The sequence below is a fragment of the Gracilinanus agilis genome, chromosome 6 (genome assembly GCF_016433145.1).
Source record: "Gracilinanus agilis isolate LMUSP501 chromosome 6, AgileGrace, whole genome shotgun sequence".
Taxonomy (NCBI): Eukaryota; Metazoa; Chordata; class Mammalia; order Didelphimorphia; family Didelphidae; genus Gracilinanus; species Gracilinanus agilis.
In genome coordinates this window covers 54,993,259-55,018,095 of record NC_058135.1, presented here as the reverse complement: position 1 = coordinate 55,018,095, position 24,837 = coordinate 54,993,259, and the positions used below count along the sequence as shown (strand labels likewise).

The 24,837-nt window shown below is 36.4% G+C and overlaps 1 protein-coding gene and 1 pseudogene across 1 annotated transcript in view; both read left to right on the top strand.

Moving 5' to 3' along the window:
* The window catches only part of TBCK (TBC1 domain containing kinase), a 262,360-nt gene that overhangs the window by 135,256 nt on the left and 102,267 nt on the right, over positions 1–24,837 (top strand). Inside the window, exons 21-22 of the mRNA XM_044681636.1 lie at positions 17,699–17,735; positions 22,046–22,207. Of these exons, the coding sequence (XP_044537571.1) occupies positions 17,699–17,735; positions 22,046–22,207 (199 nt within the window). The remainder of the gene's footprint in view (positions 1–17,698; positions 17,736–22,045; positions 22,208–24,837) is intronic.
* Positions 1,332–2,829, top strand: LOC123251654 (annotated as a pseudogene).

Sequence of the window (24,837 nt, the reverse complement as noted above, 5' to 3'; positions counted from 1 at the left end):
GATTTTTCTGAGACTGCAGTGTCCAAACATTTAGGTTAGGAACACCAGCTTTTCTGGGAGGCAGAAGATTGTGACATTAAAAGCATTATGTAATTCAATAAATGTCATCTTTTTAAAATATAACTTTTATTTAACTTTTTTCCATTAGCAAACAATAATTTTCTCTTTCTCCTAATTCACTCCCACTGGGGATTAAAAAAAGACTTGTCACATATATGCATAGTCAGGCAAACAAAATATGATGCCACCATGTCTGAAAACATCTCTCATTATGCACCCCTAAGTCAGTCACCTCTCTGTTAAGGGATGAGTGGTGTGCTTCATCATAAGACCTCTGGGATCATAGTTGTTCATTGGATTGATGAGAATTCTTGAGTCTTTGCTTCAACTCTGGTCTAATAAAGTTAATTTGAGTCTCTTACCTTAATTAATCCATTGTGAATCTTTATGTATCTAGTATGTTTCTCCTAAAGAACATGTTGGATTCTGCTTTCCAATCCATTGTTGCCCTCTTTTTTTTAAGGGAGAATTCAACCCCTTCACCTTCATAACTCATGATTGTGAATTATCTACTTCTCTCCATCCTATTCTCTTATGCTTTCCCTTCTTTTTGTTTCTTCTCTTTTTAGCAGTTCTTCATTCTTATTGGCTTCTACTTCCTGATTTATGCTTTGATCGATGTTTATAATCCAAGGGTCATTGAACAGATTGATCTCTGTGGTTGTGTTTATTAAAGAATCTTTCATGACTCTCCCTTTAGAGCTGGAAGGGACCTTGAATATTTTGGAGTACAACCTTCTCATTGTACAAATGAGGAAACTTAACACTGAGAGGTTAATGAAGCAGCTTGCTCAGGACACTTGCCAAGTTAAGTGTCTGAGGAAGGACTTAGATCCAGGCCCTCCTTACTCCCAGACCAACCTCTACCCACTGTACTACCTTAATATATGGTTTAGAAACACCTTGTTGGAGAGTCTTTGAAGTAGTAGACATAAGGGTTAATGCTGAAATCAGAAGTAGGAAGATAATAGGTTCAAATTTTGCCTTTCATCTTTAATAGCTATGTGACCATGGGTAATTCACTTAACCTTTCTCAGTCTCAGAATGGTGTGGTACAATGAATACAGAACCCTGGGCCTCAAGTCAGAAAGACTCTTCTTCCCTAGTTCAAATCCAGCCTCAGGCACTTCCTAGCTGTATGACCGAGGGCAAATCACTTCACCTTGTTTGCCTCAGTTTCTTCATCTGTCAAATGAGCTGGTGAAGAAAATGCCAAACCAGACCTGTATCTTTATCAAGAAAATCCTCAGGGTTTCTCCGAAGAGCCAAAAATGGCGCTTGATGTTCGGGGGATGGAAGATGGCGAACTCTCTGAGTCAGATTCTGACATGACGAACACGATGGCAACATTTCATTCAGGCCTTTCCAGCAGCATTTCAGTCTCCCCAGTATCACATTATCGAACTATTAAGGGTGTAGAATCAAGTGAGCAAAGCTTTTCTGATTCAGATGATGACAACTGTCTTTGGAAGCGAAAGAGACAGAAACGTTTTAATCCTCTTCCCAAACCAGAGCCTTTTCAGTTTGGACAGAACAATCAGAAACAGCATATTCTGGGAGGGAAGAAGATCAATAACATATGGAGTGCAGTGCTACAGGAACAGAGTCAAGATGCAGTAGCTAATGAACTTTGTATACCAGGAATGGAGGGCAACATTGACAAAAGCAGACAGTCGGAGACATAATTATTTGCTGGCTAAGAAGTTAATGAGAGAATCACAACAGCAGACTGGAAAATTAGACAAAGAATTAGATGAATATATGCATGATGACAAAAAACCCAGTCCAAAAGAAGAAGAAAATGGACAAAGCCATCTCAAACGTAAACAGCCTATTAAAGACAGAATAGGAAACAGTTTAGAAATGAATTATAAAGGTTGGTATGAAATTACAGAAAAGGATCCTGAAGAAAAAGTAGCAGATGAAATTTCTTTCAGGCTTCAGCAACCAAAGAAAGATCTGATAGCACGCATAGTAAGAATAATTGGAAACAAAAAAGCAATTGAACTGCTGACGGAAACTGCAGAAGTTGAACAAAATGGTGGACTTTTAATAATGAATGGGAGCAGAAGAAGAACACCAGGTGGAGTTTATCTAAATCTATTGAAAAATACACCAAGGATCAATGAAGGACAAATTAAGGAAATTTTCTGTATTGAAAACCAAAAAGAATATGAAAATAAAAAAGCTGCTAAGAAAAGGAGAGTACAAGTCTTGGGGAAAAAGATGAAGCAGGCTATTAAAGGTCTTAATCTTCAAGAATACGATGACGCATCTCAAGAAACTTTCACAAGTGACTCAAATGAGGCTTTGGCTTCTTTGGATGATTCACAGGAAGCGCATAGAGAAACAAAGTTAGATTCAGAAGAAACCTTTGAGATTGATCATTCTGTTGATTTGGAGGTCTTTTAATAACATCTTTAATAGTTAGGGGAATAAATTTTTCTAAAAAACATTGAAGTTAACTTATTACACTTTGACTACTTCATTTGTTTGCCTTTGCACATGTTACCTAATTAAAAGACATTTAATTTTCTGTTTCAAAGGAAAAAAAAAGAAAAAAAGAAAATCCCCCAGTGAACCAAGAGTCAGACACAACTGAAAATACTGAATAACAAATATAAAATATTTTTCAATTTTAAAAATGCAATATGAATGTCAGCTTTGTACTCCACTGAGTCAAACGTGTCTTATAATCAATGAGTTTTTATATTCTTTATCCACTTTGATCAGTTATATAAAGATGGGATCAGCTACAGAATATCATTTGCAAGGCCTTTCTTCTATTTTCAGCAAAGATAGTCTTTTTTTTTTTTAACCCTTATCTTCCATCTTAGAATCAGTACTGTGTGTTGGTTCCAAGGCAGAAGAATGGTAAAGGCTGAGCAATGGGGGTTAAGTGACCTGCCCAGGATCACATAACTAGGAAGTATCTGAGATCAGATTTGAATCCAGGGCCTCCCATCCCCAGGCTCTCAATCCACTGAACCACCTAGCTGTCTCCTAGCAAGGATATTCTTAAATCATTCTCAAAAAAATTTTTATAAAAGTGAGAGTTCAACATAGGGATTTATATTTATTGATGTCCTCTCAATTGATCTTTTGGAATAGTGATATCATCTCTAATTATATTAATATTAGGTATATGAGTGAATGTGTTTCTGTTTGTATGACAATGTGGTTTAGATTGAAAGTTTGAAGAGACCTGAATTCAAGTCTTGGCACATCTTGGCTGTTTGTCCTGCTAGGGTAAGCCACTCAACCATTCAGTCCCACAGCCAGCTGTCTAAGACTATAGGTTTCAGAGAAGGTGACCTGCAGTACTCATGGAAGTGTTCAGTGAAATATATGTCCCATCACTCTAATATTGTAATGAGGTTATAGACAATAAAATTCCAAATTTACAGATAATTCTGATCCAGTGGTTGTTACCTGAGATCTTTAAAAAAATTTTTTTTAATAATTATTTCAACATTTTTGCTTCCTTTGTAAATCCTTTGCCATTTTTATGCATTTAAAAATATTGTTGTGAGTAGGGGTCCATGGTCTTCTCCAGACTGTCAGAGAAGTCCAACACTCATAAAAAAGTTGAGAATCCCTGGTTGAAGACCTTTTGGATGAGGAAGTGCTGAATCAGTAGGAATAGTGTAATATTATAATTTTTCAGTGAATTTGTGATCTGATCGATACCTCCCTATCTCCTCCTCCCTGGCTTCCCATCTGCTAGGACCTTCCTTCTATTCTTTTAACACAGCAAGGATTCCAGAGGAACACCTAGACATCCAGCATTCCTCACTCTCATGGCACGACTAATCTGTTTTCTTCTTAATCTTACATTTTTTAATGACTTTCTCTATACTTCTCTTATGCGATTCTTGTTTCCAGTATGTTTCAGTCTACTCATGCCTCTCCATTGCCCTTTGGAGGGGTCCTCAACTTCAGTTCTTTAGGGACTTGGGAATATCTTTTAAGAAGTTCTTCCAAGGTTGAGTGTAGGAATACTTTTTTCAAGAATAAAAGTTGGAAGGTGTCAGCTATGGATTATCATAAACATGTAATTATGTCTGTTTTATAGGCTGAAAATGTGCAGCCAGATAATGAGCTGGTTATAAGCTAAGGTCAAAAGAAAAATACTAAATTAAAAGAAATGATAAAGAAGAAAAGACATCAGAGGATTACTCTAGCTCCAACCAAACTTGTTTAAACTTTTACTTTCAAAGCTTTTGGCTTTGAAAAATGGAAAATAGGAACAAAAGTAAAAGCATCCCCTTTATTACCATTTCTTAACAATAACTGGAATTTATATATTGACCTTTAAATGTTTGCAAAGTGCTTTGCATGCACCATTTTGCCAGATCCTCCCAACAACCCTGTGAAGTCTATCCTACCTCATACAGATGAAGCAGCTGACAGTTATACAAGTGAGGCTTTTTGCCAAAAACAAGCTTACAACTAGTTAAGTGTAGGATTTGAAATCATCTTCCTGACTATCAGCATGCCATCTATGTTTAGTAGATGCAAAACAGTTGCTACGATATGGAGACAAAAGAACCCAGAAGCCATTTCAATCAGAAAACACTTAATTCTTTGCCAAGGACATCACCAATTTAGAGTATAATAAATTCATTTGGAGAACAGTACAGAGGAAGAAGAGGAATAGTATTCTTCAATATTCACAAAAAGAAAATTTTAGAGAAAAGAAGCCTATAGAGAGATATCTGGACATTAAGACACAGGAAGAACAATAAAGAGGGAATCGAGTTTACCTCCCAGAATTTACCAGAACTACCCCTTTCGACCCTACTGACTCAGTACTCAGTGAATGACACCTGAATAATTGAACTCAGGAAGAATGTCTAGAATGAATCAAAACATACTTAGGAGGGGCACCTGGATAGCTCAGTGGAGTGAGAGTCAGGCCTAGAGACAGGAGGTCCTAGGTTCAAACCCGGCCTCAGCCACTTCCCAGCTGTGTGACCCTGGGCAAGTCACTTGACCCCCATTGTCCACCCTTACCACTCTTCCACCTATGAGACAATACACCGAAGTACAAGGGTTAAAAAAAAAAAAACAAAACATACTTAGGAAATTTCTGCTGGAGGTAAAACAATTTTAAAGTCAGGGAGGGATCTATTTTTATGTTATCTCAGTGTTAATTCCAAAGCATTCTTCGACCAACATTTCTCTGTGATTTGTCTTCTTTGATATTCATACACTATTCATTCCATTCCCTGTTACTGCCATCTGCTGACTTTTGGGTCCTTCTCCCAACTTTCTCATGATGTTAATATGTAATTTGACCTTTCCACTGCCATCATTCTTAGGACTTCAGTATTCATGTTCATATTCTTACAGTCTGATTCTACAATTTATCACTTTCCTGAATATCCTACTCCCCTACCCAGTTAAACTATGAACAAACCTTAGACTTCACCTTTTATCAGAATGGCAGCACTGAAAAAATCCAAAATTTTAAACATCAGTGCTTCATCTGCAATATTCTTCTACCTATTCTCCTGTCTCTCATTCTTATGTTCACATTAAGCCTACTCTTGGAAAATAGTTTCAACTACAACAATAATTAGTTGGAAGTTAAAAGACAAAATAAGGAAAGAGATGGTAAAAGTTGACCCAACTGCCCACAATGGAGTCAGGTCACTAGACACAATAAACTCATTGAAAGAACTGTTGAGTATTTTGCTAAACCAGTTATTAATCTTTGAAAAACTATTAATGTAGGAGAGTTGCCCAGAACTAGAAGTAGTTAAATGTGCTCCTGGTGATTTTTTGTTGGTATTGTTTGTTTAAGCAGAAAGGTGTTTTTAAATGTATAAATTGTGAGATTTCTGGCAAAATTATAAAACTTTCTCTTGGCTCTTTTATTCTGTTCTGCAAGGAACTGTTATGATCCATCCTACCATTTAGATAAAACTTTATTGATTTAGCTGGTTTTATTTATATAGGTTAAGTGTCAAAGTTGATAAGATTCAGTTCTTCTCCAGTCATTGAACAAGGATCTCCATTTATAAGGCCAAGAACAGTTAACATATTTCGTCAGAAGATGGTGTCCTTAGTGCCTTCTCTCTTTTTTTTTGCCACTGCGACCATCACCACAAAAAAAGGGGTAGTGAGGTGGCATAGTGAATACTGTATGTTAGATTTGGAGTCAGGAAGATCCAAGTTCAGATCTTTCTTAGGCACTTCCTAGCTACGTGACCCTGGGTAAGTCACTTAAATTGCTCAGCTGTCATTTCCTCATTTATAAAATTTGGATAATAATCATATTTATCTTCCAGAGTTATTGTAAGGCTTAACAGATAATGGTTAGCAGCTCTGTCCCCATCAGCTGCAAGATGGTCTATTTAGGAAGTCAGTCAGTACCATTATTTCTTCCACAGTGGGAATAGACCTTCATGCCCTTGGGTGGATCATTACAGGAAACAGGAAAAGAGGTGAGTCCAAGGATCTAAGTCAGGCCAGTCCAGTTTTAGACTATGATTTCAATGCAAGAATCCATGCCAAGGAAATCAGAATAGGGAATACTGCCAAACTGAACTGCATTTGTGTATTTGTCTGACTCAACCTGTTTATCCCAAATTTTGGCCTTTTATGGAGCTGCATGCATTCCCCACTCTCTCTAGTGACTTGTCATGCCCCTTCTGGTGCAAAAATGTTATTAAAGCTGTAGGCTCAGATAGACATCATTTTAGCTTATCTCCGATTATTTCCCTTCATATGTTTATTGCTATAGCCCAAGTGAATTTCTCTATCCTCCATTCTTCGTATCTTTTTGCCCATACTGGTCGCTGTGCCTAGAATGACCTCCTCTGACTCTCTGCCTGTTGGATCTTTCCCATTTTTTTTTTCAAACAAAGTACAAATGCCAGGAGCTGTTCCCATGTAACCTTACCTGAGCACACAGTAGAAATTTAATGTTTATTGATTGATAGCAACCTTCTCCCCCTCAATTCACATGGTCATTTCTTTTTATATTTCTGTTACATTTATTATGCAGTTCTCTTTGCTATAATTATCTCTTTTTGTATCTTTCCTCTCTACCTGGATTATAAGCTTCTTGAAAACAAGATTTGTGTCACAACTAAATTTTTTTATCTCCATCTAGTATGTTCTCTGCAAATAATAGGAACTTAATAAATTCTCAGAGTTAATAAATTAGAAATCATAGATCTTATTTTTCCTTCACCATCTCACCCCCCAAAAATAGCCACTAACTTATTATTCCATTAGCCCACTTATTTATTGAATTATAGAATCTTAGAATGTATTTCACATGATATACCCTGCATATAAGTTAGATAAGTCTTGTGGTATTCCTTTCCCAATCTTAAATCATTCAGTTATTCCATGTAGGGTTCTAATCATTGCTTATTACATCCTCGGGAGACAAAGTAAGATGATCTACTACTCCCATCTCTTTTAGGACTTGCAGCATTGTTGTGAATCCATACAAAGGCTTTGGTGTGGCCAGTGAAGCAGAAATAGATGGGTTTTTTTTGAAATTCCCTTGCTTTCTCTGTAATCCACTGAATGTTGGCAATTTGGTCTCTATTTTATCTGCCTCTTCAAAAGGCAACCTGTTCTGGGAATTCTTGGTTTATATATTGCAGAAGCCTAGCTTTCAAAATCTTAAGCATAACCATGTTGGTGTCTGAAATGAGCAGTCTGTTCAGTAATTTGAGTATTCTTTGGCTAATTCTTCAGAATGGGGAAGTAAATTGATCTTTCCAATTCAGTAACCACTGTTAAGTTTTCCAAATTTGCTGGCATATAGAATGCAACATTTTAATAGCATCATTTTTCTTTAACAGCATCATCTTTAGTATTTTAAATAGCTTAGCTAGAATTCAGTCACCTCCACTAGCCTTATTGTTAGCAATGCTTCCTAAGACCCATTTGACTTCTTTCTCAAGGATGTCTGACTCTAGATCACTAACCATACCTCTATAGTTATTGGTGAAGTTCAGATTTTTCTTATACAGTTCTTCTGTATGTTCTTGCCACCTCTTAATCTCTCCTACTTCTGTTATATCTCTTTTATATCCCTGTTATATCCCTTACAAAAAATAAAAAAATATTTTTTAATCTTTTATCATGCCCATTTTTACATGAAATATTTCCCTGGTTTCTCTGATTTTCCTAGAGATCTTTTGTTATTCCCATTTGTTGTTTTCTTCTATTCCTTTGCATTGCTTATTTAAGAAAACCATATCTCTTTTTGCTCTTCTCTGGAATTAAACATGCAGTTGGATATATCCTTCCCTTTCTCTTTTCCTTTTCCCTTTCCTTCTCTCATCAGCTATTTGTAAAGCCTCAGGAGACAGCTGTTTCTTGCTCTTTTTTCTTTGAGATGTTTTTGTTGTTGCTTCCTGTACAATATTGAAAACCTCTCTCCATAGTTCTTCAGGCATTCTGTCTACCAGATCTAATCCTTTAAATATATTCATCACCTTCATTTTGTGTTTATAATTATTTAGGTAAGACCCATGTGACTATCAGAAAACCATCAGATTTCCCCTACTTTCTTCAATTCATCTATATTTTGCAATAGGAAGCTCAAGATCTGAGTTATAGTCAGCTCCAAGCCTTTTTTTAACAGACTGTATGGAACTGCTCCACCTTTGATTGCAAAGAATGTAATCAGTCTGATTTTGACATTGACCATCTGATGGTGTTCAGGTATAGTTCTGGGACCAGTGAGTTACCTTGACAAAACTCTATTAGTCCTCCCTGCTTCGTTTTATACTCCAAGGCCAAACTTGCCTCTTATTCCAATTATCTTTCGACTTCCTACTTTAGCATTCAAGTGCCCTATGATAAATGTGATATCTTTTTTTCTTTTTTTGAGGGGTGTTATTTCTAAAGGATGTTATAATTCTTCATAGAATTGACCAGCTTTGGCCCCTTCGGTATCAGAGGTTGGAGCACTGACTTGTATTACTGTGTTGCTGAATGGTTTGCCTTGGATTCAAACAGATATTCTGCCATTTTTGAGATTATGCCCCAATACTGCTTTTCCTCACCCTTTTATTGATTATGAGGGCTACTGCATTCCTTCCAAGGGATTCTTGCCCACAGTAGTATATATAATGATTAAATTCATCCATTCCTGCCCATTTAAATTCAGTGACAGCTAAGAGTTGATGTTTAATCTTTCTCTCTCCTGTTTGACTACTCCAGCTTACCTTGATCCATAGATCTTACGATCCAGAAACTGGCACAATATTAATCTTTACAGTTTCAGATTTTCCTTTCATCACTAGGCACATCTGCAGCCGAGTTTCCATTTGGCTTTGGCCCAGCTGCTTCCTTAGTACTGGAATTTATAGTAGTCCTCTGCTCTTCCTCAGTAATATGGGACACCTACCTACCTGAATATTCATCTTCTGGGGTCAATATCTTTTATCATTTTAATACTGTCCATGGGGTTTTCTTGGCTGAGATACTGGAGTGGTTTGCCATTTCCTTCTCCAGTGGATCACCTTTTGTCAGAACTCTCCTTTGTGACCTTGTCTATATATTGGCAACGTTGTATAGGTATAGCTTATAGCTTCAATGATCAGGGCAAACATGAAGATAACTTTGTTAATTAGTAATCTAATGAGTCTAAATCATTAAATGATTTTTAAAACAATATGCTGTCATGGAAGTGTCCTATATAAAACCTAAACAAAATAATAATAATAATGATGATGATGATGATAATGTATTGTAAATTTATTCACAATTCAGATGGGTCTGTTTGAATATAGTAGATCACCACAAAACTTACTAAATTTAATCCCCAATAATGTGGCATAAATTAATCTGACCATGCACAAAGATGTGCCCATAGATGGGAATCTCATGGAATTAGTCCAACAGGATTTACATCTTAGACAGTCATTGCAGTGACAATTAGCTCAGTCCAGGATTAGTTATGAGAAGATCAGATTGGGTCATATTCAGGAAACTGCACAGTGCCTTCATTGATCACAAACCAATTGTCATTTAGTTCTAAAATTATTTCTTTTTGTTCTTATATTTATTCTTCCTTATTATTATACTGACATAATACTTATGGGTGATGCCCTATTAAAAATTTAAACAGAACTTGTTGTGATGTGTGTGTGTATATATATATTTGTCATGTGGGATAAAAATATTTAGTATTTTTAAACTATAATTTGAACATTTTGTTTACAGTGTCTTAGAGGGAAGGGACAAGTGACTAAACTGACATAGATACTTAAACAACATCAGAGGATGACCCAAGAATTACCTGTCATTTTTTAATCTAACTTAAAAAATATGTATTTTTTTTTAGTTTCTTCAAAGTGGGTTATTTTAAAAATACTATCACTCCTCTTCACTGTGCTTCCTTAAAAACTAGTACAAGAAGTGTTCCTTCCCTTTGAAGGGAAGGCAAGACTGCCTAAGATTTATCTAGGTGAAGGATAGGCACTTTGTTAATGAGATCCCAACTAGAGTTTCTCGCTTGAGCACTAATCCTATCAAAGTAAGCCCTGATTAATCTTTCATCAATGAAATGCAGGCTCCCACTGCAGGAAAGATCTTGTTTCCTGGCATCTTTCCATTTTCTGTGGGTCACAGAACTCTCAAAATACTGAGCACTGCTGAAGCTTGAATAGTTGGGAATATTGTGTGCTGATGTGATGCTTGGATTAAATATGGCATGGTGGTTATGTGATTTACATATAAATAGAGATAAGAAGGTTGGAGATGGGTGACTTTCATTTTTTTTTACTGGGTTTCTGACTGTGTGTTTGTACTGGGACCCCCTTAAAATGAAAAACAGGCAAGTAAACTATTTCATTCATAGGAAAACTATTTATGTATTAATCTGAATAGTATTCATCTTGAAAATTATTAGAAATGAAGAAAAAGCTGTCAGTTAGCCTTTAAGAGAGATGATATGGTACACTTCCCATCACTCAGCATCATTTCCACAAATCTACTCTCAAAGGGAGTGATATGTAACAGATGCTGGTAAGACCAGTATTATCTAACTGAAACCTGAAAGGACATTCATTCTCCAATAGAGCATAGCCTATTTTCTTTTATTTGTTTTAATTTTATTTTTTAATTATCAAGTATTTTTTACTTCCACTTCCTTTCCCTTTCAATGGAAAAAAGAAATGAAAACAAAATCCTTGTAATAAATATCTATATTCAAGTAAAACATGTTTATATTGGCCATGTCCAAAAATATATAACTTATTCTGTTTATCCATCACAAAGAAGTGGGTAGCATTCTTCATTATTGGTTTTTGAAGTCAGAGCTTGATCATTGTGTTGATCAGAGTTCTAAATTCTTTCCAAAATAGTTTTCATTATGTTGTTATATAAATTTTTCTCTTGGTTCTATTCATTTCACTCTACATTAGTTCAGAAAAGTCTTCTCAGGTTTATATGAAACTATCTCACATCTTCTCTTATATCAACCAGTAAATATTTTAAGCACCTGCTAAGCTCAAAAAAAGGCAAAAGGCAACTTATACTCTAAAGCAGTAGTTCCCAAACTTTTTTGGCCTGCTGCTCCCTTTCCAGAAAAAAATATTACTTAGCGCCCACTAGAAATTATTATTTTTTTAATTTTAATAGCAATTAATAGGAAAGATAAATGCATCTGTGGCCATCAAGGCCCTCTTGGATTGCTGCAGCACCCACCAGGGGGCAGTGGCACCCACTTTGGGAATCACTGCTCTAAAGCCTCTAGTTAGACAGACAGACAGAGGGAGATGGAAAGAGAAAGAGAGTGAGAGAGCAAGAGAGAGATAATGGAGAGAGAGAGATAATAGAGAGAGAGGTTTTTGTTCCGTCATTTCAGTTGTGTCTGACTCTTTCTGACCCTGTTTGAGGTTTCTTGACAAATATACTGGAGCGGTTTGTTGTTTCCTTCTCCAGTTCATTTGGCAGATGAGAAAACTGAGGCAAGCAAGGTTAAGACTTGCTCACAAAACTAATAAGTGTCTAAGGCTGGATTTGAATTCATGAAGATGAGTTTTCCTAATTCCAAGCCCAGTGATCTAGCCACTGAACCACCTAGCTGCCCATATTTTTATATTTCTGTGTGTGTATCTGTATTTCTATAAATACATATATGTATGTATGTGTGTGTATATATATGTATATCTAGCCAAAATATTCCATTACCTTAAACTATATTTTCACTATATACTACTAAAAATGTATTCATCTTTTCCCAAATTGATGGACATCTTCTTAGTTTGCTGGTTCTTTGCCACTACAAAGAGAGCCCATTTTCACAAGCTTATTATTAGTCTATTACACATACTCCCTGTGTAACCTTAGGCATATCACTTAAATTCATTCAGTTTCTTCAAGCCACATTTTCTTCATCTCTAAAATGATGGGATTAGTTTGAAAGACATAAGAACTATGACTAATGTCATGACCAACCATAACTCTAGTGGACTGAGAATAAACTATGATACCCACCTCCAAACAGGTCATGGACTCAAAGTACAGAATGAGACAAACATTTTTAGATCTCACCAAGGTACAAATTTGTTTTACTTGACTATTCAAAGCAGGAATTCTAAAATTTAATTTGGAGAGGAGGTATTAAAGGGGAGATGAGATGGCCAGTGATGTAGTAATGCCAAAAAAAAAAAAAAGAAGAGAAAAGAAAAGAAAAGAAAGAAACTCATTGCATAATTCCCAGAAGAGAACAGAAGGAAATTCAGAGAAAGAAACAGACAAGCTGAACAGCTTTGTTGAATTTATTTCCTAATTTTTTTAATACAAATTATATATAATAGAGATGTGCAGTTTCATATAGAATCATCTTTTTCTGGTTTTTACATGTGGAAATATTCAAATTCAATATTTATCAAATTCATATAACAAAAAAAATTCATATATTCCTGAGGAGAGGAAAAAAAGAGGAAGAGTTGGACTAGATGATGTCTGAGGTCTCTTTCAGCTCTGAATCTATGAGCATGTGATTCATAACATGTTTTCAGCTCTACAGTTTGTGCTCATGGAGTTAAGAAAGGACTGTTCAGTCCTTTGTGCAACTTTGCTGACATTTTGGGATGGGTTGTAAGAAGTGCAGAGCACGAATGATGGAACATTTAGATGCTGATTTTTTTCTAGCAGGAGACCACAGACAAGGAAATTCTCAGTGTACCAAGACTTAGGGGAAAAGCAAGGGGGGAGGGGGGAAGACTGAACAAATTTGGGTTCTTTCCTTCGAAAATACCTATTTAAAGGTTTTTAAATGATGTGCAATGAATTCCAAATTTAATGAACTTGCAGCACTCCCTTGGTTATATTAATATGGTTTCCCATAATAAGATGTTTATAGTACAGGCTATAATACTGTTTTGATGATTGAGTTCCCAAGTAACACTAATAATGGTTAGCATTTATGTAGTACTTTAAGACTTGCAAAGCACTTTACATAGCTTAACACAAGGTATTTAAAGTAATTTTTCTCAAGATATTTAAAGTAATTTTTCTTTTAATAATAGCCATATATTAAGATGATAGGATTGCCAATGGACAGCCCACGTGCTTTATTTAGACATCCTCATGATGTTAGAAGAAATATATCTTTTTTGGGGGGTACCACTAGAGGGGTATGTGTGTGTGTGTGTAAGAGAGAGGGGGAGATGGAGAGGAAGATGGGGAGAGAGACAGAGGGAGGGAGGAAGAGAGAAACAGAGAGAAGGAGGGGGAGAAGAGTAGTAATGAGAGAGAGACAGAGACAGAGCATACCAGTGTGTACCTGGGTCATAGATTGTGTGTAGGACTGGAAAGGTGGGAAGGGGCTAGATTGTAAAGGGCTTTAAATACCAAAGGAAGACTTTATATTTCTTCCTGGAAGTTGGAAGACTTTCCCTTTCCCATTTTCACTTCTCCCTACCTCAGCCCAACATTCATATGCACCTTTAGGTGACTTTTCCAGGTCTTCTGACTCTCCCAATGAAGGGGCATCTTGGTCACCCATCTCCTCATTTCTCCCCAGGCTACAATCTGAACTCCTCCAACATTCTCCCATGCACAGCACCTTCCTCTCTCCCCCACCACCATGCACTGCCCCAGGCTTTTTTGTTCATATAACAAAATCTTCTTGGTACTCTGTATCATTTTATCATAGGATAAAATTAGAAGCAATTGAGTCTATATTCTTTATTTTCAAGTGAACAGAAATATCTTTCTTCTCCTCTTACCCCCAACTCCACTGGAAAAAAACAAATTCCTTGTAACAAATAATCATCATCAGATGAAAGGAATTCCCTCATTAGCCATGATGAATCCATCACCTCTCTCTCAGGAGGTTGGTAGCATGCTTCATCCTTTAAAATCATGAAGATCATTGCCTTGGCCAGACTTCTAAGGTCCAGAGCCTCTAAGTATAGGCCAGAATTTGAACGCATGTTTTCTTGACACCAAGTCCAGTGTCTGAAGCCACTATACCACAATATACGATGCTCCCAGAGATATAGAACACAAGAAAATATCACCAAGTAGTCTACACTGACTATATAAAATACATCAGAGATTGTACCTAAACATCTCTGACCATTTTTAGGCATACTTTTTTCACTACTCTGTTCAAAGTGCAGAGAATTACTAAACCTTTTCGGAAACTAAGCACTATTTCAACACTTAAGATAGTTGAGGTGGCTTATAGTAAGGTCAGATTACTTCTGACTTAAACTAAACAAAACAAGGAGTGGAAGAATTATGTGGGCTTTCCTTTGTTGACTGAGAAAGAGAGCAGGACTTCTTCCTACTTGGTTAGGTTCTGTTTTGGATCAAGTCAAAACTAAATATAAAATTGGACAGGGCCCACCTGAAAATGCAGACAATAGTTCATTTTTCAATACATTGCTAGCTTACTTTTGCCCCCTCCATAAAGCCCTTCTGTCTCTTCTTAGATCTAACTAAAAATGTATCAGATACCGGTGACAGTTTTATAGGTTCCCATTTTCCCCATTTTTTTGAATAAGAGAAGTGCTTCATCTTATTCTGCATTGGTTGAAGTGTTTGTAGGTTTTTTTAGGGCTACAACAACTGTGCTTCTTGAAATCAAATTTTTTTTATTAAATAATTGATCCCCCAACCCAATAGCTCTGAAATTGTCAATGTGAAACTTGAGCAAAATCTTAGGAAATGGTCCCTAGCATAGCTATGGCGGCTTAACTTTGCCAGGGGGCAGTGTTTACTAAGCTGATCTTTCAGCAAACTAGTACAAAGCTACATAAATTTTAGCAGGCCGTCCTTTAAGCCATGAACTGGAGAAAATAAATAGTTAAAACGTCTATGAATCCTCCTAATTGGTCTCGAGTTTTCACTTTAGACGAGGAAATGACCAATAATGGTAGATTGGGGGTATGATGTATTTGCATTTTTTCATACTAATAATAAAGATCTCATTTCTTTGACAATAGTTCTTTTTTAAAATCCTATTGCATTTCTTAACTGCCTTTTGGGTACCTGTTTATTGGAGATTATTAGGAAGTTGCACAAATATCCTAGTGAGTAACATGTTACTGATGGGTCTGGGAAACATCTGGGGTGTAAAGCAATGGTGTGCAGAGCTCTCTATTTTTTCCTCTCTCTGTCTCTGTTTCTCTTTCTTTCTTTCACACACGCATATGCACAGAAGCACAATGACAGAATGATGATACAATTCTCAAAGCATCCCTGAAAGATGCCGTTTGCTGTTGTCTGTCACCATCCTTAGCCTTTAACCACTTACATTTCACAAGACTTCTCTGAACTAAAAGAAAATGAAACCAGTTTCAAGAATATATCCATTATAATCAGCAAGAGAACTTTTTATCAATTGGCATTTGTTGTACTTTAAGAACTTATACAGAAAGACATAATATTCCATGTTAGTTTTTTTAAGACTTCCCAATGAATATTGTTAAAGAAATCAACCAAAGAATGTTGATGGGTTTTTTAAATTAATATTCCTTAATAACTAAATGATCAAGCCAGATATGTGATTTTATGGTGACTCCATAGAAAGAAAGACAGCATGACTTAATGGATAGAGAGTTGGACTTGGAGCCAGGAATACCTGGGGTAGGTCTAGCCTTTGATGCATACTTCCTATGTGACCCTGGTCAAGTCATTTAATAGGCTTGAGACAACTAAGTTATATAGAGATGGGGCCAACTTTCATTGGTAGAAACAGTCATAGGTCCTGTGCCCATCTCTGTCCCTACTCTGGATTACATGAGTATTTGAATATATTTAGTAGATGTAACCCAATAGGATTTATTTTTGGCCTTAAGCAATATATTTTATTATATGACATATAATAAAATATATTGGCAAGGTAGATCTTTTAGGAATTTTGAAAAGTGTATTTGCTTTCCTATTTCCTACATAGAGAATTGAATATATGTTTCATATGTGCCCTGATCTGACATACTTAGCAAAGCCAGGGCCTAAGCTCAGTGTAGGAATATTCTATTCCTGGATCCTTACCCCTTTTAGAGTCTGTCATGAAAATTCCTGTTACATGAACAAATGGTTATAGATGTCATAATGCTTTTTGTATTTATATAACACCTTTTTATGAAGAGCTTGGAGTGACTTTCAAAGATTGTCATCTCATCAGTCCTCACAATTACCCAGTAGTAATGGTGAAGGCCTTTAAAATGTCAAGAATACTTCCATGTCCTTTGAAAATGGTCATGTCGGGGCACCTAGGTAGCTCAGTGATTGAGAGCCAGGCCTAACAACGGGAAGTCCTGGGTTCAATCTGGCCTTAGACACTTCCTAACTGTGTTACCCTGGACAAGTCACTTAACCCCCATTGCCTAGCCTTTACCATTCTTCTGCCTTGGAACCAGTACAAAGTATTGGTTCCAAGGCAGAAGGTAAGGGTTTTAAAAATAAAGGAAAAGAAAATGATCATGTTACATTTGCCCTTAATATCCCTCAGAATCATTGCTCCAGCATCTCAAGAAACCAAAGCCTTCTCAGTATCCATTCTTTACAGGACTGTCCAAGGTCTTTCTAGGAGAGCCTCATGAATCTAAGAGCATCTTGGCTCAATGATGGAGAACCAGCCTCCAAGTTAGGAAGATTTGTGTTCAAGTGCTGCCTTTTGACACTTACATTTCTGATTACTTTGAGCGAATTGCTTTACCTTAAGCTCCAGAAAACTCACAGACTGTTAAGTTGCAGAACATCTCAGATGAGTAATGATAGAAGATATTTTATTACTTACTAGGGTAAAGAATTCTTTATCCCAATCAAATCACAGATCCAGATCTGGGGGGGGGGGAAGGATATTATAATTATAGTCATTTATAGTTTATTTTGTTTTTAATAAAATAAGGGTGTTTTTTTTTTTTAAACATGAGTCATGGTATCTCAGTGCATAGAGAGCCAGGCCTGGAGATGGGAGGTCCTGGGTTCAAATCTGGCCTCAGACACATCCTAGCTGTGTGACCTTGGAAAAGTCATTTAACCCCCATTGCCCAGCCTTTGCCACTCTTCTGCCTTGGAACTAATATACAATATTGATTCTAAAATGGAAGGTAAAGGTTTAAAAAAGAAAGGCATGCTGATTAAACATTATCACAATAAACTTCCATTCTTTCCTCTCCCTCTTTTTTTATAGCTCTATGCCATTCCTTGGTTCCTCACCATGTTTACACGTAAGTATGGTTTTTTTCCCTTTGACTGTTGATATTTCATCAGCATTATTGAGGATCTGTAAAACTCTTATTCACATTTGTTAGTTAAAACAGCATCTGAAGAGCACTATAACTTAAAATAGATTTTTTTTGAAAGTTTATGCACATATTTGTTTGTATGTCTATAAATAACCCTGAATCTGTATGATACACATTGTGGGCCCTCATTTTCTGACAGTCCTTAAATCATTCCTCCCAGAGATAGGGTGAGATGGTGTGAACTCTACAGATTGCAGGTCAAATCATCATGCTGTGAAAATTTGATGGAAGACCCGTGAAAGTATGCCAAGAATGATATAGGGTGCAAAGTGTTTCTCTTAGCCCCATAGTTTGTGTGATTGTGCCCCTATCAAAAACAAAACAAAACAAAACAAAACAAAACAAAAAACACTGTATAACTTTTAAATATAATATCCCTTAGGGTTATGTAGAGTTGCTTATGGGACCAATTCTTCACAGCTAGACTCATTTTTTATTTTTAGAGATTCTAGAGTAACTGATACTTTCTTCATTTTCTCAAAATTGGGGTCATATTAGAAATAAAGCAGATTAGATTTAACTCTTTCGGCATAAGAAAATAGAGGTCCTAACTTGGGAGTGGGCTACTTTAAAGTTCAGACAAACATTTCAAACCATAATCCTCTCCAATAAACATTTGTTAAGCCTCATTTGGGTGCAAGTCTCTGTCCCAAGTCTTAGGGATACAAAGTCCAAATAAGAAACATTCCTTGTTCTCAGCTAACTTATATTCTACTGAAGGGTTCAGCTCATAAACAGATAAATGCACACAAGCGAGTATCAAAAACTATGGAGATCAGGAAAGGCTTCTTATAAGAGGTGACTTGTTAGCTAGAGATCCTAAGAAGTAGAGATAAGAATAGAGGCAAAGTCCCAGAAACACAAGATGGAGGCCTGTTTTAGAGCAATAGGCATTAGGTCCGTTTGTAAGAAGCATAACATACACGAAGGCGAGTGGGCAAGGTTTGCTTGATCCAGAATGTGAAGGACTTCCTATACCAAGCTGAGGAATTTGAGTTTGACCCTAGAGTCCCTGGAAGTCTGGAGTCCAGTTGAGAGGCCTCCATTTATTTTGAGGTTTCCTATGGAAACCAAAGGCAGCTTAGGTGATTCAGTGGATAAAGCACTGGGCCTGGAATCAAGAAGACCTACATTCTGATCATGCCCACTTGCTAGCTATGTGACCTTGGGCAAGTCACCTAACTTCTGTTTACCTTAATCTATTGGAGAAGGAAATGGCAAACCACTCCTTTGCCAAGAAAACCTCATGAATAGTATTACCATGCTGTGATTTACAGTCATGAAAAGTTGGATGCAACTGAACCACAGTGGAAATTAAGTCACCATAAAGCCATCTCCATACCTTTCCTAGTTCAGTACTACTTCCCTACTACCATGATTCTTTGTTTAAAAAACAAAACAAAACCTTACTTTCTGATCTAATGACAACTCTAAGACAGAAAGGTAAGGGCTGGGCGATGGGGCTTAAGTGACTTGCCCAGGGTCACACACCTAGGAAGTGCCTCCCATCTCTAGGCCTGACTCTCCATCCACTGAGCCACCCAGCTGCCCCTATAATTCTCTTTGGGTAACAAATTATGCCTAGCTGGTGGCCAGGCACCCTGGGACTGTGATTTCAATTATGCAGAAGCAGAGAGCCCTGGAACAGAGACCTAGAGAAAAGGCGCGAGCACTGTTAACTTCCCAAAGGCAGGCGGTTACTGAGCCTGTTATGTTAAGGGCCTGTTATGTGCTGCACTAAGAGTTGAAGGAAGCCATAGGAGGGTCTTGGACAAAGAGCCCGGAAGCCAGTAAGGCAGAGGCCTATAAACACTCCTTTGCTTTATCAGTTAAAGATCTCCCCTCAAACTAAAGTAGATTCATCTGGAATGTGATTCTTTGTGGAAGGACAAGGCATGGGAATTGATACCCTCCTCTCTCCTCTCTCCTGCCTCCACTCTGGCCTCAGGCCCCAGATTAGGCTACCAATTGCTACCCTTTCATTTTAACCTAAAAACAGGTTAGCACCATTAATCTCTCCCCATGGACTGTTTTTTCTGAATGAAAGAAACACAAACATTGGATTTGAAAGTTGTAACTTCTCATAGAAGTCATTTAAACCAACCGTGTCGTGTTAGATGTAAAGAAAATGAAACCTATAATGGTTAAGGGCCTTGCCCAAGTTCACAGCCAAGTTTGGGTTGGAATCCAAATTCCTTGAGTCCTACTTCAGTTTGATAGGAGAAGGACAGCTGCTTTGGGGAGAGTTAAAGCAGCGAGTTGTTGACTAAGATTGGAAATACCGATCTAAATACAGTTAATGTTCTCTAGCAAATGTGCTTTTTGGTGTCTATCAAGCAATTTAAACAAAAACTTCAGATCACAGAGTTTGAGTTAAGCAGCCATTAGTTTTTGATGACCTTAAAATTCTTTGAGAAGTGTTTAGAAGCATGTTCTAGCCTAGTGATGGGCAAACTTTTTAAAGAGGGGGCCAAAGGAAAGGAAATGCTCATCTGTCAGTCTGTTTCTAAGGCAACTCTTTCGAAGTTTCATTGTATTGTATCCTATTCACTGTATTCATCAGATTAGGAATAATGTTGTGAGGCTGGATAGAACATTTCAGGGCCTGTATCTGGCCCACAGGCCGTAGTTTGCCCATCACTGTTCTAACCAATTCTTTTCTTGCTAAAAATACTAGACCAGGCTCCAACTGTAAGTTTCAAAAATCAGTAAATATCAAAATTAGCCTAAAAGATACTATTTTCTGCTATAAATTTTTCCTTAAAAAGAAATTACATTCTATTTTTCTGGGTAGTTGAGGTTCTGAGTTTAAGGTTTAAGCCTTCAATATAGTCTGCATTTCACTTCTTGAGAAGTTATTATTGCAATGAGGAAAGAATGAGAATTGAGTCCTTCAGCAATGCAACAGTTGAAATTTTGATTAATTAAAATTAAATAAAACATTTAAATTGAATTAATTTATTATTATTTTATAAATAATATGTAACTTTAAATAAATATATTAAATAAAATTAAAATGCCCTAAAAGTTTAATCAAAAGTACACATTGTTAAGCACATTGATTTGTACTCCTAGGTTGCACAATGATTATTGTCCTAATTCTAAAATGGTAAAACAGCATATGGTTTTATGGGAAAAAATTTAGATTTTGACAAAAGAATTATTAGGATTCAGAAGATGGCCCTGTGTTTTCAGTCCTTGGAATAGACAATAAAACATATTCTTCTCATTAACTAAATGGAACAAAGTTGTTGTCAGTTCACAATCTTTGGGGGATGAATGTTCTTTGCATAGAAAAACAAATGCCATTCCCTTTCAGAGAACAGAGATCCAGGCAGTATTTTGATAGCAGAAGTTTGCCCATTCTCATTTTCACACTTCTGCAGAATATCCCCACACTTGAATACAGATTGAATAGAATAAGGACACTATTAAAACTGACATTAGAGGTGAGAACATGTCATCAGTGGGAACAGTTTGATGTTCAGCAATTTTCAAATCACAATTTTCCCTAGGGGAAATAAATATTCTTTAAAAAATAAATGCCTCTTAAAGCAAATGTAGATTAATCATTGTCAAACTATAAGGAAATTGTCATATGATAATAACTAGTAATAAAAGCTAGCATTTATATAGCATTTTAAGGACTGTAAAGCACCTTACAAGTACTATATCATTTTGTCTTCATGACCACTCTGGAACGTAGGTGCTAGTATTATCCCCATTTTACAGATGAGGAAGACAAAGTGATTTTGAACCATATCAAATATCTGAGAACCAATTTAAATTCAGGTTTTCGTTGTTACAGGTCCAGTGTTCCACCTCACTAGTTGTCAACCAATGTTATTAACTTTAATTTCAGGGAGGGAGGGAAAATAATTTTTTCAAATTTATTCATTTCTTATTGAATGGGAAGATTTTTGAAAAGAATTAGGGTTAATGATGTAAAAAAAGGAAGGAAGGAAGGCAGAAAAGAAAAGAAAATTGAATAAAAAAAATGCAGACTAGGACCCAAACAAGAAAAGCAGTATTGGAACGATCATATTTAATTAGAAATATTATACTTTTAAAAGCTCTATGTAATGGAGATTTGCAGTTTCATATTTGGTCCTCTTTTTCTCTCTTACATATATTAATACTTATCAAGTTCATAGTAAAACAAGAGAAAATAAAAAATAAAAACTTCAGATTACTTATCATATCTTTGTTTTTTTGCTCATGTCATTTGGCAGATGTATTTCCATTACACAAGATCTTTCATCTCTGGGATACATTATTGCTTGGGAATTCTTCCTTCCCATTCTGTATTGGAGTGGCCATTCTCCAACAACTACGAGACCGGCTTTTAGCCAATGGCTTCAATGAGTGCATTCTGCTCTTCTCTGACTTACCAGGTATCTAAAGATCTATTATCAATACATTATTATCTTCAGATGAAAATTGGATAAAGGGCAACTGAAAAGTAAGAAGCCACATGGCAAGAAGAATTGCATAACTTTAAAACTACATTGGTGTATGTGTAGTGCTGAGATGGAGACTTTCTAGACACACATCCTTTTGGACCTTATTCTTGGCATACTGTGACAATATTATGAATGATTAGCTAAAATATTTATTAATTGTTGTCTAAATAGGCTATTATATCCTAACATTTACCCCGCCCCCAAATATGAATGAGTTGTGCTTTGTAACTTGGTTGTATAGAATTTTAAATTGTCCTATAAAAATGGTAGTTGAGGAGTTAAGCTAGCTTGCAAAATCCAAGTTAACACATAATAACTTTGTTCAGATTTCCAAATGGATCCATGATCTTATTGGTTTGGATGATTTATTGATAGATCATAGCTCTACAAATGCCTATCTTGTGTGTCTCTTGTTCATGTCCCGCCATAGTTTGCCCCATGGTTTCCCTCAGCATGTAGACGACCTTCCTCATTTTCTTTGATGTAGTGAGGGGTAATCTTGTCCCCCATACCACATGGTCTTCAGCTTCTCATCCTTGGTTATGTGCTGCAGCCTTCTCACATTTAAACGTCTCCCATCAGATGACTCATTTTTAATTCTTGAGAGACTCTTGTATCCAAGGAGTTACTGCCTCACAGAATGTTGGTATTAAAGAAAATGGGTCTTTGTTTCCTTGGGAATCTTAGGGTCTTTAAAAAGCTTCTCAATTTCCTGAAAACTATCTGCTTCTCCTATTCAATTCCAAGTCCAACTAGTGCTCCCTCTCTACTGTCTGCCCCAAATAAGCAGACTGATGGACAAGTATCTGGGAAATGGATTTCTTCATTGGGTCTTTGCTATATAAATGGTCAGGCAATAATATTTTGAGTGGTCACACATATCTTCCTAGTGGCTAGCAGTATTTCAGGGATTGAGGTAGCAAGCACAGTGTCCTCTGTAATCAGGGTCCTTGCTGGACCTCAGAATCCACTAAGAAATCCTCTTTAACTTGGACTTTTCCTTGGATCCCTTCCATCACAATGGTGTACATGTTTGTAAGTCAACATCTCCCTGTTTTATGCCTGAAATCAGAGAGTCATTAACCAGGTTTATTTTCTGTTGTTAAATTTTTCAGGTAATTTTGAATGCTCTTGACTTATGGATGATACATGGCATATAGGAAAAGAACAGAATAATGGCATTTTGCTGTAAAAATCAAATGTTTGTTTTGGAGAATAGTTTGTTCTTTTATAATTGATAGTTCTTTCAGCTAACTATAAGAGATTTGATCCATTGCTAAATATCACTTATGAAAACCAACTTGTTCTCTACTAATGTCCTCATTGAGGATGCCCAGGATTTTTTAGAAATATAAAAAAAAAATTTGCAAACATTTCAGAGCAGACCCATTGATGCATAGGTTACAAATGTTAATCCTGATCACCTTTTTTCAGTATTAATAAGGTTAGAAATTCTTTCCAAGCCTTTAGTCATCATACATCAATCAGTCTCTCCACTTAACTCATAATAGTGTTGATCTATGAATGGAAGCAACCTTGTTGGATATAATGTTTTACTCTGCCAGATCAAGGATCTATCAGTCTCTCTCTCTCTCTTTTTTTTTTCTTGGTGGAAGATTGTTATTTTATAATTGATAAGCAATTCTTCTCTAAATACATTTGGTCCAATCTTGTGGTTTTCCCCATCTTTGTTCCTTTGGTACCATTTCTGCCTCTCATCTAAGCTTATCTGGTTATTGTGCTGAGATACTGAAGATATTATACCCTTGAAATGAAAATTAGCATAAAATAATACTATGCTGACATAATAGTACTGAATACTGATATGCATCAATATTCCTGCTATATCTACTCCTTTCCCCCAAGCAGCTCCTGAAAATTAGGGCCTAGCATTCCTAGCCAAACCATTCTTTTCCTGGCATTAATTCATACTAAACTATTAAATGATTTCTCCTAAATCATCCCTTTCATCATTTCTTATGGCACAATAGTATATTGTTCCATTACATTCATATGCTATAATTTGTTCCATTATTCCCCAATTTGCTATTCTAGTTAATTACTACTAATTAATTACAATCCTAACAGTACAGAATCACATCAATCTTAATATCCTTATTATAAATAAAACCAGAAGACAAGAGGAAATTGAAACCAAATGGAAAAAGGACACAAAGTTTTTCCTCAGAGTCAAATTAAGGAATTGTTGTTGTTGTTATTGTTTTTTAAACCCTTACCTTCAATTTTAGAATTGATGCTAAGTAGCAGCTACAAAGCAGAAGAACATAAAGGTTAGGCGATTGGAGTTGTGACTTGCCCAGGGTCACACAACTAGGAAATATCTAAGGCCAGGCTTGAACCCAGGACCTGCCTTCTTTAGGCCCAGCTCTCAATCTATTTTAACTTCCTCCAGGATCAGTTTTTTTTTTTTTAAACCCTTGTACTTCGGTGTATTGTCTCATAGGTGGAAGATTGGTAAGGGTGGGCAATGGGGGTCAAGTGACCTGCCCAGGGTCACACAGCTGGGAAGTGGCTGAGGCTGGGTTTGAACCTAGGACCTC